Source organism: Geotrypetes seraphini, chromosome 1 (genome assembly GCF_902459505.1).
Source record: "Geotrypetes seraphini chromosome 1, aGeoSer1.1, whole genome shotgun sequence".
NCBI classification, from domain to species: domain Eukaryota; kingdom Metazoa; phylum Chordata; class Amphibia; order Gymnophiona; family Dermophiidae; genus Geotrypetes; species Geotrypetes seraphini.
Window position 1 is genome coordinate 183,741,171 of NC_047084.1, and position 14,257 is coordinate 183,755,427.

Sequence of the window (14,257 nt, forward strand, 5' to 3'; positions counted from 1 at the left end):
TGCTCCCAGCCTGGGACCTTAATGTGGTGCTGTCTGGCTTTGCCAGAGCTCCTTTTGAACCGCTGAAAAGATGCTCGTCTCCGGGATTTAACACTCCAGACTGTTTTTTCTGTTGCTGTCTCTTGGGACCGTAGAGTTTCCAAATGGCAGGTGTTATCGTGTCGACACCCTTTACTCCGAGATCCTGAGAATGGATAGTTCCTTTCTTTTTGCCGAAGGTGGTTTTGGCTTTTCATGGCCATCTGGAAGTGTGTTTCCCAGTTGTTCAGCTGACGGGTTCCAATCTTCAGGATCAGAGTACAGTATTGGGGTTGAAGAAGGGATTAGATGATTTCCTGAAGGAAAAGGGGATAGCGGGGTATAGATAGAGGATTACTATACAGGTCCTGGACCTGATGGGCCGCCGCATGAGCGGACTGCTGGGTGTGATGGACCTCTGGTCTGACCCAGCAGAGGCACTGCTTATGTTCTTATGTTCTTATCTGTTAAAGAAGTTGGTTGTGGCTACGATCTCTGGGTGGATCCATAGAGCCATATAGTCCACTTACATTCTTGTGGGGCAACTGTCCCCTATTTCTGTTAAGGCACAATCTGCCAGGAGTGTAGCTTCTTCGGCGGCAGCAGCAGCTAGATCTGTGTCTCCTGAGATTTGCAGGGCTGCGATGTGATCTTCTCTTCACATGTTTGCCAAGTTCTACAGAGTGGATGTTGCTGCCAGACAGGACTCTGCCTTTGGGTCCTCGGTCTTAAGGGCCGGCGCAGCAAGCCCACCCTAGCTTTCTTGAGGGACTGCTTTTGTATGGCCCTATGGTCTAGAACAGGGGTGTCCAACCTTTAGGCTTCCCTGGGCCGCATTGGACAAAAAAATTTTTCTGGGGCCGCACAAACACTAACACTAGCTGATGAGCAAAAAAAAGGCTAAACAGCTCCCAAATTTGCAATCACTAATATAGAAGATGTACGTATCTAATAATAAACCTTCATTAAAGGGACACTGTGGAGAGGAACCCAAAAAAGCTGTAATATTTACCCTCACTGAGTGATCCTCCACATGCACCACTGACAGTGGGAGCATCCACAGGCTTCCGCATCCCCACTCTGATGTGCAGGAATGCATGCTCCTGGTTTTCCCATTCACTTCTATTTCAGCTACGGTGAGTCTCTTCAGAGGTGAGCCTCATCATAGCAGGGATGCTAAATCAGCTGTCAACGGCGCATGTGGAGGATCATTCAGTCAGGGTAAATATTACTGCTTTTTTGGACCTCCCACTTTGAGTTTAGGCTCCCTCAAAATGAACATCTCCCCTGCTGTAGCTAGTAGGGATCCCCAAGCCTCACCAACTGACGGCCACCTCCTCCCCTCCAACTTCCCAAGTTCTGCAGCTGGCAGCAATATTGCAGAGATGCTGCCTTCCCTATTCCTTGCCTCCTCCCACCAGCTTGGCTTTCATGCATGCATGAAAGCAGTAGCAGCTTGAGGATATTGCCATTGGCTGCAAAGCTTGGAGATTTTGGGTTGCCAGACTGGAGGAAGATGTCTTCAGTTGTTATGGTTTGGGAATCCCCAATAGCTCAAGTATTTATAAATTGCACTCAGGCAGGGAGAAACTTTGGTGCCCATCCACTAATTTTGGACTACAGTCCCTCCCCCAAATCAGATATATATATGACTAAGCCACTGAATACAAAAATAATTGTGATGCACATATCCCAAAGCTAACATATTCCAGTTAATAAATTCAAAAATAACACAATTTTTTCTACCTTGTTGTCTGGATATTTTGTATTTCCATCATCTTGGTCCCAGTTTCTCTTTCTGCTTTTTGTCTACCTTCAACTAATTCTCTTTCCAGTGTCTGCTGTTCATTTTTTTCTCCTCTTCTCTCTTGTTCCATTTCCTCCTTATGCCTGTCTTCAACGTATTGATTTTTCCCTTTCAGCTTTCTTAACTTTTTCTTTTCTGCCGCTGTCCACTCAAATCTTGTCTTCTTTTTCACCCTTCTTCTTTTTAAATGTTCAGCTACCTCTCAATTCTCCATCTTCTCTCAGTCCTTAGCTCTCTCATTTTCCATCTCACTCCTTTCCCAGCCTCCTATTTCTTTCTATCTACTCCCCATTACCACATTTCTACCACTGTACTCACTGCTCTCTCACTTGTCTTGTCATCTCCCTTTTGACCTCATCCACATGGCTCACCACTTTCAGAATCCCCCTCCCTCTCTCCACTGGTCAGGCAAAACTCCCTGTCCCTTTCTTTCCATTCCCTTTCTTATCCCAGCTGTCTTCTCTCCTGCCCTCCCATGGGTCCATCTCTCCTCCTCTATCTCCATGGTCCAACATTTTGCTCCCTCTCTCTTCTATTTTTCTTCTTCCCTCCCCCCTTGATGCTGAACATTGAAATGGAGGTAAAAAAGAGAAATGCTGCATCTCTCTGCCTTCCATCCACATGAGAAAAAATTTGCATGCACCTCTCCAATCCTTAGAGGGAATGTTGGCGTAGACCATGAATAAGTTGTACCCACTGGCTCCAGATTTTCAGGAGCTTTTTGTTACACCTAAGGTGGATTCCTTGGTTGTACAGGTCACCTAGTGAGGGTGGGGTGGTTCTTAAAAATGCACAGGACCACAGGGTGGACTTGGTGCTCAAAAGACAGTGTGAAGCACTGGCGCAAGGGTTGAAAGTAGCGGCAGCAGCCTCTTTTGTGGCTAGAGTCTGCCATACTCTCCTGTGTCGAGACCCTACAGAGGGAGAAGACACATACCCTCAGTTTCTGCTCAAGAGAGTGGATTATGTAGCGGATGCTCTTTATGACATGTACTGAGTTATGAGTAAGGTCTTGGCCCTATCTTTTTCAGCCCATAGAATGCTTTGGATTCAACAGTGAGCAGCATATTCTGCCTCTAAGGTAACTCTTCAGTCGCTTACCCTTCAAGGGGTATATGTTTGGTAAAGGTCTCAACGACCTTATGGCCTGCGTGGCAGATTGTAGGTCCAAATCTCTCCCAGACAGTAGGCTGTGGGCCCCTAATTGGGGGTCCCTTTTAAAGCTCTTGACATTTCCCCCAGAGCAATGAGGGTGTTTCCAGCTTCCAGGCAGCACTTCAGAGACTCTGGACACTCGCTGAGATCCACACCGCATATGGCACCGGCCTCCAAGAAATCCCATTGACTCCAGGCAGGAGGCCAACCTACCCCTGATATGGGGGCGACTGTCTACCCACTTGAAAGCCTGGATGGCAATTTGCTCAGATCAGTGGGTGTTAGACATTATTCGGGAGAGCTTCAAGCTGGAATTTGTGTCCCCTCTGCCAGAACATTTTGTGGACTTTCTCAATGGAAAGCTAGAAAAGGCAGAAAAAGTATGGGCAAAAGTATGATGGCTTTTGGCCATCATGCAGCCAGTTCTGGCCGAAGAATCGGGCTCAAGCAAGTGCTCTATGTACTTCATCATGTCCAAGCAAGATTCAGAGGATTCAAAACCCATCATGAATCTCAAGATAGTCAATATGACTCTCAGAGTTCTGTGGCTCCACATGGAGACAGTGCACTTGGTAATAGCTTCAGTGGCACCGGGAGAGTTTCTGGTCTCTCTGGATCTCACAGAGGACGATCTCCATATTCCCATCTTTCCAGCACACAGGAGATATCTGAGGTTTTATGTGATATGATGGCATTTCCAGTTCACAGCGCTTCCAATTGGGTTGACTTCAGCACCGTGTACATTCACCAAAGTGGCAGCAGCTCATTTGCATAAAGGAGAGATACAGGTGCATCCATATCTAGATGAATGACTATTCTGAGCATAATTCGTTGATAAATACCACCTGGTGGTGACATGAATTGTCTAGCTTTTGCAAGAGCTAGATTGATTGATTAACTTCCGAAAGAGTCATCTGGAGCCAACTCAGTCCCTGGAATATCTGGGAGTTTGATTTGACATGGCAGTGAGACATGTTTTCCTTCCCGAGCCATGCAAACTGAAACTGCAAGGGTAGATTTGGGATATCCTGGCAAAGTCAATTTTGACGACTTGACAATATCTTCAAGTTTTAGGCTCCATGGTCCATAGAGGTTGTGCCTTGGTTGAAGGATCACCTTCGGCTTCTCTAGGATTTGCTGTCATCTTGCTGGTCTCCTCTAGTTGATGCTGCCCTGGACACTCGAAGCATGCTGCAGCTTGCAGTAGTGACTCCGGCAAGTGTCCCTGGAGAAGGGTTTGATTCTCAACATTTCTTCCTAGGTAATGCAACAGGCACCAGTTTCTTCTGCTGGGGAGAGGGGGGACATTGCAACGGCTATCTGGTTTATCTTCCCATTGGAAATGGTCCATAAACAGATTGAAGCTTTGTGCGATTTGGTTGGCACTGCAGGAATTGGCTCTAGACCTGGACAGCAAAGCTGTCAGTTTCTCAGACAACACCAATATAGCATACGTCAACAGGCAGTGGGGGCACCTGAAGTGTATCAATATAGAACTATACAGGACTAAGAGAGAACTAATCTAGTTACTCAAAAAATACCTCTCTTATCTCACTCTTAATGTAATGCTTTCACTAGAAACAACAGTGAAAGCTCTTTTCTATATACTTGTCTCAAACATATGATTTAATGACTTGCTTAAAGGGGAGGAGGCCTCAGATCCCCGTGCATTGTAAGTATGTTAACTGCACTGGAAAGGGGAAAAATCTCATTGGCCCCACACCCCCTCCTGCCTAGTGAAATTTGTTTAATGCTCTCTTAATTCACTATGCAAAATTCTTCAAAATACAAAGCAGAGAACTTAGCTTAGACAGGGCTTTTGAATGTGTTCTGCAGGTATAGTAAGTCTCCTGCTGTCTTTGCTGGTCTGCTTTTACCGATGTGAGCTAGCAGGAGTTTTGCTATATAGCTGCATCAGGGCAATGGACTCTCGGCATTACTTCTCACGCTCATATAGGCACCTGAAGTGTCCCACTAATGCAGGAAGCCAGGCTACTGTTCTGTTGGGCAGAATCTCACTTGCTAGCACTGTTAGCAGCACATGTGGCCTGTTGAACAAAACATGCAAATCTGTTATCTCAGCAGATGGATGTTGGATTCAGGGGAGTGGTCTCTATACAGGAAGGCATTCTCCATTATTGTACAATGCTGGAGTGTCCTGGTGGTCAACCTAATGACATCGGTGGTGAATGAGAAGGCTCCTCTCTTCTTCAGCCGCAGATACAAGCCAGGAAGCGACTGAGTAAATGAGTTGGTACAGCATTGGCCTCGGACAATCTATTATATGTGTTTCTTCCTTGGTAGGATATCAAAAGAATCACAAACTATCTGGGTTTGGTCATTCTGGTCGCCCTGGATTGGCCATGTAGTCTATGGTATGCATATCTGGTCAAGATGCTGAGGGATCAGCACTTCAGGCTTCCCCTATATCTGGGGCTTTTCTTGCAGGGCCCAGTAGTCTTGGAGGATCCGGAATGGTTTGGTCTTATGGCATGGCTCTGCTAAGGTTTGGAAGTCCTTCCAGAGTTGATGTGCAAAAGAGGGAGCTGAATCGTCTCAGGCTCCTCTTTAAGTTATTCTGGTGTTTCTCCAGGATGGTTTAGCCAAAGGACTAGTGGTTGGTTCTCTTAAGGTACAAGTGGCAGGTCAGTCTTGCTTCAGAAGCCATGGAGGGGATGTTACCTAGACATTGCTAGATTTTTGAAAGGAGCTACAAGACTGAAGCCACCTGTGTAGCAGCTCTTTCCAGCATGGAACCTTAACTTTGTCCTGCATTCCCTGTGTAAAATTCCTTATGAGTCTTTGTAAACCACCCCAACTGTTGTTGAAAGCACCCCCAGGGCAGAATCCTGGGCAGTTCTGCCAGATGAGATTTGTAGAACGGTCGTGTGGTCCTCTCTCCATACATTTATGAGATTTTATAGTGGCTTTTGTAGTGGCTCGAGCAGCTGCTGCTTTTGGGTCCTCTGTGTTGTCAGCAGGCTCCTTAATTCTGCCCTAGACTCGAGGGACTGCTTTGGTATGTCCCACTGGTCAAGACTTATATGTCTTTTGTACTAGAAGGGAAGATCAGGTACTTACCTCAATAATCTTCTTTCCAGTAGAAAGGTATATGAGTCTTGACATCCCGCCCTGTCAGATTTCCATGTTGCCTGGAGGAAAAATCCATAGTCTGTTATTGAGAAAGACATAGGGAAGCCACTGCTTGCCCTGCATTGGTAGCATGAAATATTTCTACTCCTTGGGTTTTGGCAAGGTACTAGTGACCTGGATTGGCCACTGTGAGAACGGGCTACTGTACTTTCTCAGACATAGATATCCTGTGCATTCGCTCGATCTTCTGATGCTAGGGGGTCTGCAGAGCTCTGATTATCCTGAATATTTCCACAGTTCTTCAGAGCTGTACTTCATCGGGAGGCAATTGCCTTACAGATAACTTCCTTCTTGTTCTGCAAAAATAAAAAACAACTGATGAGCGTGTATATTTTTTCCTCCTTCCATGTTAGTGCCAGTTGGGATCTGGTTTTGGATTTCCTTCTATTATCTATTTAACATCTACTTGATTCCCTTTCTTTGTTTGCATTTCTTTCTCGATTGTTTGATACGAACTGAGCACAGAGGAGTACAGAGGAGGAGGAGACAAATGTAGATGATGCCTTCTATGCACTTGCAAGTAGACTTAGACAACACACTAGTCAAGACTTGGATCCCTTTCTAGTTGAAAGATAATTGAGATAAGTACCTAATCTTCCTTTCTCTCTCAGTATGTGTGCTCTTTTTAATTGGAGTTCTTTTCCTTGATTTCTGGTTTTATTATGTATTTTCACCACCCTGGCCTGTTGTATTTTTTTCTGTAAGGGTGGTGTAGGATGCTAAAAAAATATAAGCATCTGCGGAGATGATGCGGTATATAAACCCAAGATTTAGATTAGATTAGATTAGATAAGCATAATTTGTACAAATTTAGAGAACTAAGGCAATATGAGAACTGACTAGATTGCTTAGCTATTGTACATGAATATCATTCTGTTTCCCAGAATTGAGGAAATATGGCACTCCTGCTTTATCATCTCTGTGCTTATACTTGAAAACACTGAGGAAAGGAGTATTCTATGTGTTTAACATCTTAACTTATGAGGCGTCTCATAAAGTACTTAGTAATATTGTTCCTATTATTTGGCAATATATGCAGTATAATTTTGGTACCTATCCAAATATAACTTTTCAAGAGGCAGGGGATTTAGAAGGGGATGTACTTTTTTGGAATTGTTTAATCTATTGTTTGATTAATGACAATTAACTGTTCTTACCTGCATCAATCAGAAAGGAATTTATTTAAGAAACTATTTTTGTTCATTTTTTTTTATGTGCGTGTTAAAATTTTCTGACAAACCTTCCTCTAGTAAAGTTGAAAGATTGATTGATTGTTACACTAACCCATGACTTTGGTCAGTATTTTATAATTGTTACATAAAACCTTAGAAGTCTATTGAATGATGTTGTGGTAAAATTACTCTACATATGGTATGCTGGCTTTGTTTTTATCCACAGCTTGGTTAAGGGTGATCCAGCAGCATGTTTGCCTGTTATCAGCTATGCGTTTTCATCATATTCCAACTATATTGCAGAAATCCTGGTAGATTCTGATTTGGGATGCACAGCAAAAAGTGACCTACGTTTTATTGAAGCTATATATAAGGTACATACAGTAATTGAAGGCATTGTCCTTTTTTTTTTCCTTTTTTGAAAGATCCCCATATCAAGAAAGGGGGATGTAATGTAATGTAATGTAATTTATTTCTTATATACCGCTACATCCGTGAGGTTCTAAGCGGTTTACAGAAAATATACATTAAGATTAGAAATAAGAAAGGTACTTGAAAAATTCCCTTACTGTCCCGAAGGCTCACAATCTAACTAAAGTACCTGGAGGGTAATAGAGAAGTGACACACATGTATATATTTAAGTCTTCTATCCCTAGGTTAGTGTTCTTCATTGCAAAGCCTGGGAATCAGTGGTGGCCCCCAGAATCCTCTGGGATGGTTCCCATTGTCTTTCCATTTTTGTTTGGGTTTTTTTTCTGTTACTCTTCCTCTACCTAGGACAGAAAGGGGAAAGTGAATGGGAGGAAGAGACACATTCTTGAAGGACAAGGCATCAATAGACAAAAAATAATAATTTGGAAATGTTCATAACCTTGAGGATAACCCAATGAAGTTCGAAGGTAGGCTGGTAGAGATGAATGTCAGCAGTATCACGATCCCACATAGGAAGATATTTGTCAGTTGTCCTTCAGCTCATTAGAATCCAAAGTAGCCTCAGCTTAAAAATTAATTAAGTCCATTGCCTTAGGTGATTATTTCTGAAATGTACAAATAGCTCTTCTGATAGCTTCCATGTTGGACAAGTTCCACAAGTAAGATTGCATGTTTGTTCATACAGGTTTGTGGAGACTTTACTAATGGTAGCTAAACAAACTAATTATATAAATTGTTTTTTGTTATTTGTCAAATATAAAAACCAGAGGATATGATAGACTTTTCCTCTTACTACCGCAGTAGTGAAAACTCCACTTGGTCTAATTTAAACTTCACTCCCCCTTAAATTCTTTATAGTTAGCCCATGCTTTCTTGAATTCAGGCACTTTTTTGTTGCCTTTCACCTCAATTATAGAAGGTTGTTGTAGATTTCTTCTGCTCTTCCAGTGAAAAAAAATATATTTTCTATTGTTACTTCTTAGTCTCAGCCTCGTGTCATGCTCCTTTATTCTAGAACTTTCTACAAAAAATTATTTCTTGGTAGTTGAATTGGTGACTTTGTAGTCATGGTGTGTACAGACAGAAGGACATGAATTTGATTTCTGTGTCAGAACATGCAGTATGTTACTCCAGGGAGATGCATAATGCAGCTTCTACAGTAGACTATAATTTGTGCTATTCATTTGCCACAGGAGTCACTAACTTGCAGTATAGCCATGTGTACACCTTTCAGCACTATAGAAATAGTAGTTGTACTGAGTTACTGCAGATTAGTGCAAGTTGTATTGAGTTACTGCAAATTAGTGCAAAATAAGCTGCAGTAAAATATGAGACTTTACCACAGTTTCTAACTAGACCCCTAGTTTCTACTTTTAGGGTCTTTGATTGAAGGGTTGTGGAACAAACAATGGTGCACGATTCCCTTAAATTAGGAACAGTTACGAGGGAGCAAAATCCCAAATTTGTAGAAAATAGGACTTGTAGCACAAAATCACAGCTCCTGATTTCAATGAATTACAGATCCAAAGAAACAGGAAGGGTCAACCCCTCCCTAAAAAAATCATTAGCTTTGAAAATTAATGTAGATATATTTACCACCCACTTTGTGAACACATATGGATCAGTCTCCCAAAATAGGGGGTGGAAGCCAGAATGGAATTAAAGTAAGCACATCCAAGATTTGGGTCCTGGATGTATTTTATGTGGATTATGAATTTATATATTTTTAAATAAAGCCTGCATCTTGAACATCACCATGTCCACAGACTTTTTGTTTTTGCTGGATTTGCTTTTTTAGGACATTAACCATGGAATGTTGAGGTTAATCTTAAAAGGGTTTATTCAGCTAACTTTTGGATTTACCGTATTTTTCGCTTCATAAGACGTACTTTTTTTCCACCCAAAATTGGGTGGAAATTTTGGTGCATCTTATGAAACAAAGGTAACTTTTTTTAAACACCCCCCACCCACCCCGTTGTACCTTTTAAAATGTCCCACTCGTTGGGGGTACGTGGGCAGACTTCCCGGCCACCTGCAACTCCAGGAAGGAACAGGCCAACGTACAGCAATTATATGTCACCGGCCCACAAGCCTTCCCCCAACGTCAGTTCTACCGTCGAGGGGAAGGCTTGTGGGCTGGCAATGTGCAATCACTAGGCGTTGGCCCTTCCCTTCCTGGAGTTGCGGCGCAGCAGTGGCGGCAGATTGGAGGCAGAGGAGGAGGAATTGGCGGCAGGTAGGCAGGCTTCGGTGCAGCAGGGAGGGAGGAAGGCAGGTTCCTGCGTGGCAGGGTGGACGAACAACAAAGGCTGAAAGGCAGTGAGGGGGAGGGGGCAGGTACTCGGTACATGGGAGGGAGGGAGGATGAAGGACAAAGGCTGGAAAGCAGTCAGGGAGCATGAACTTGGGACATGGAGGGAGGGAAGACGAAGAACAAAGGCTGGAAGGCAGTGAGGTGGAGGGGGCGCAAACTTGGGACATGGGAGGGAATAGAAAGGGACAATTGTTGTGCCTGAGTGAAGAAAGGAAGGAAGGAAGGAGACTCATGAAATCACCAGACAACAAAGGTAGGAATAAATAATTTATTTTTAATTTAATGATCAAAATGTGTCAGTTTTGAGAATTTATATCTGCTGTGTGTAATGTGTGTATATGAAAAATGAAAGGAACAGCCTAGCAAGGAAGGGGAGACAGGGTGCAGAGCCTGGCAAGGAGTGCGGGGTTGGGTGCAGAGCCTGGCAGGGAGTGAGGGGGACTGGGTGCAGAGCCTGGTATATATTAGTACACAATTTGGTTCAGAATGTTTTTTTCTTGCTTCCCTACTCTAAATCTAGGGTGCGTCTTATGGAGCGAAAAATATGGTAGCCAGAGAAACATGGAAGTTTTAAATCCCTCTCTCCTTTATCATATAAAAAGAGTCAGTGCTGTGGGCATTCCTGGGACATGATTATATTTTATCTAGATAAATAGCAAGCTTAAAGATGTCTGGACAGCTTTGTCCAGATAACTTTTTACACTGCATATTTGACAGGCTTAGATTCATACCAAGTAATCTAGTGATTTTTTAGCTAGATGTGGCCAGCTCAGTATTAGCCTCACCTATTTTGTACTATGGGTGGTATTAGACCAATTATTTGGAATGTAGATTTAACTATTCACCTTTCCAAATCCAAGCTTAAAGGTAGTCACAGATTAATGTATACTTAATTTATGATTGTGAATTCTTATACTTGATTTTCTGTTTAAGCAATAATTCTTGATGTTATGTAATATGTATTGACATATGAAATTGAAGGAATGTTCAGAGAACCCTGATAAAATTCTTCTTGCTTAAAGCATGGTAGATGCCTAAAATAGTTTATCACTACGTCCCTGTTTGAACAAATCGGAAATATAATTTATAAGTATAGATTGTGAAAGTGTATCCTCAGTGTGACCGTGAAAGCAATCGGAATAACAGCCAAAAAAACTGTAGCTTCTGACTTGTACAGATCGGCAAGCTATATTGCAAGCCACGCCTCACACCATCATAGTCTTATAGAGTATGATACAAAGTATATGTGCAATCAAAACTTTAAAGCAAAACGTGCTATCAGTGTCAAACAGTTTTTCTTACTTATTTCCAATTTGTCAAGCTAAATGCTCAAAAACGGTAACAAAATGTGCTTCCCTTTATTCTAAAGTTCACATTATTGCCTTAATTGATTATTCTGTGGGATTTAATTCTCTTTATAAGTCCCACTGTATAGCTGGTATTTTTCCAGGCTCTATCAAGCTTAGTTTCGAGAAAAAATCCCTTCCTCAGGATCCTTCCAAGTGGTACCCCAGTGTGACTTGTGCACTGCAGCAGAGAAAATTTTCACAAATTAGAGCTGCATCAGAGCAAAGTTAGTGTTGATGGTAGTGATCCTTGCAGTCTGTGTTGATTTTGCCCGTGGACCTTCTATTGTGCAGGGCCCATTGGTAAAAGTGGCCCTTCATGAAATAACATGCAAAGTTGTAGTCATATTTTCAGAAAGCTGATTTAAAAAATGAAGTTAATGATTTCTCTTTTTCATGTGTGAACTTGAATCTTATTTCTGCATATAAATGAACTTTAGTAACAGAAATAGATCTAGAAATCAAAAGTAGCCACCTTAGAATGTGTGCATGTGTTTTATTTATTTATTTTTTTAATTCTCATATTTAATCTGGTTTTACAGGTTCTTCGAGATCAATTTCAATACAAACCAGTTTTAACAAAACAGCAATTTCTCCAGTGTGGATTTGCAGAAAGGAAGATACAGTTTGTTTGTGACATAATAAAGTTTGTAACGAGAAAACATAAGGAACTAGCTACTTTAGATAAGGTACCAGTCATTGTCAATGTTCATTTAAGCTCACCCTTTTAAAAATAACTCTAGTTTCTGAGAAATGTTAGTTCTTGATGTGTATTAAACTAAACTAAAATTTAGTTTTATAGACCGAGTCATCAACCAAGAGGAGCTCGATTCGATTAACAATAATGTAATACATAATACATAAACTTGACAAAGAAAAGTAGATTGAAATAGTTACTTTCCAAAATGTTTAGGAAACAAAAAAGTTTTCAGAACTTTCCGGAATAAAGCAAAAGAACCTAAACTTCTTAATGTAAGCGGTAAAGCATTACAGAATTTGGTTAATTTAAAAGCAAAATAATGACTAAATCTCTTAAAGGTTCTATTTTTACCACTGAGAGAGGGAAATGTAAGTTTTAATTTTTGAGAACTTCTGCCAAATAGGATTTTAAATGCAATACAAATGCACTTAAATTTTGAGATACACTGGAAGACAATGTAATTCCTTGAGCAGAGAGGTTATATGATCAAATTTACTCTTATGGAAAATAAGTTTAGCTGCAGTGTTCTGTATTAACTGAAGTCTCTGCAGACTGACCTTTGAAAGACCCAAATACACTGAATTGCAGTCAGGGCAGGATTAATTCGTCGAGGGCCCCTAGGCACACAAGTACACTGGGCCCCCTGCCTCGCCCCACCCCACCATGCGCCCAGGTGGAAACAGGAAGCTGCGTCAGAGGGAAGCTTTGGGCAAGCAGCACCGCTTGCACAATTACAGTTCCCGATGCCTTTCTTACCTGCATTACTTGCTTGGCTTGCTTTCCGTCGATGGGGGGGTGGGGGGGCGGGGCGTTGCCGATCGGAGTGGGCCCACATTGCCAATCGATGCTGGAGGGACCCATCGCCGTTTGGAAAAAACAATGTTGATGCCCTCCTTCATCGGGCCCCCCTGACCTTTTCGGGCCCTAGGCACGTGCCTACTTGGCCTATTGGTTAATCCTGCCCTGATTGTAGTAATCCAACTTTGACAAAATGATTGATTGAACCAATACAGAGAAGTGTTGTTGGTGAAAAAGTGTTCTCACTCTTCTCAGAGCACAGAGGCTGAAAAATCACTTTTAATAAGCGAGTTTAGTAGGTCCTTAAATGTAAGTGAAGAATCGATAACAATACCCAATATTAACAAGGAAAACTCAATTTTCAAAGATTCTTCTGAGTCTAAGATCACAGCAGAAGGGAGAGAATCTAACTTTGGGCCAAGCCATAAAAGCTTAGTCTTGGCAGCATTTAGGGCTTCTTTTTACGAAGCCGCGGTAGCAGTTTAACGCGCATAATAGCGCACGCTAAACTGTCGGCCGTGCTAGACACTAACGGCAGCATTGAGCTGGCGTTAATTCTAGCCACGTAGCGCAGGTTTAGCACGTGCTAAAAATCTGCATGCGCTAAAACTGCTAACACGGCTTTGTAAAAGGAGCCCTTAATTTAATCTGGACCATCGTCGCCCAGGACTGAATTTGGTAATACAATGGTTAATTTTGGGTATCAAATTATTGAGATGTGGATCAACCTCAAGTAATACAAAGATATCATAAGTGTATGTTAGTAAAGTTTATTGGGTATTCAAATCGTAATGTTTCAATGAACTCATGTAGATGTTAAATAAGATTGGAGACAATGGAGAGCCCTGGTGGACACCATAACATACATAACATAACATAACTTTATTCTTCTATACTGCCACAATCAAAACAATTTCTAGGCGGTTTACACAGAAGAGAGCTGGACAATCAGCGAAGTACAAATAGTTAAAAATACAACATGTTTCCTATGTATACACAATGTAAAATTTTTGTTATCCATAAGGCTTCAATTAAGAAATGAATTTATCAAACAGTACAGTCTTAATTTCTTTTCGAAATGTGCCATAAGACAGCATGGCTCCACTAATATAACTACGCAACCAGGACTGCTGCTTATTTGCTTGAAATGCAAGAGTCCTATATCTGCAACTAGTATTTTTTGGATAGGCAAATAAATTGTAATTCTTAGTTAGCGCAAAATTGCAATTCCTGTATAGCACGAAATGGGATAGAAGGTAGGTTGGGGCCAGTCCCCAAACCTACCATCCTACCAACCTACCATCAAATTTTTTGATGGTCTTTAGTTTCCATAACGCAAGAAAGCACTTCTTTACCACTAA

General features: G+C 41.8%; 1 protein-coding gene across 5 annotated transcripts in view; it reads left to right on the plus strand.

Moving 5' to 3' along the window:
• The window catches only part of CEP44 (centrosomal protein 44), a 94,270-nt gene that overhangs the window by 43,708 nt on the left and 36,305 nt on the right, over positions 1–14,257 (plus strand). For all 5 annotated transcript variants that reach the window (XM_033942642.1, XM_033942650.1, XM_033942622.1 and 2 more), the window contains 2 exons: positions 7,532–7,679; positions 11,941–12,087. In XM_033942642.1, coding sequence (XP_033798533.1) covers positions 7,532–7,679; positions 11,941–12,087 — 295 coding nt within the window. The remainder of the gene's footprint in view (positions 1–7,531; positions 7,680–11,940; positions 12,088–14,257) is intronic.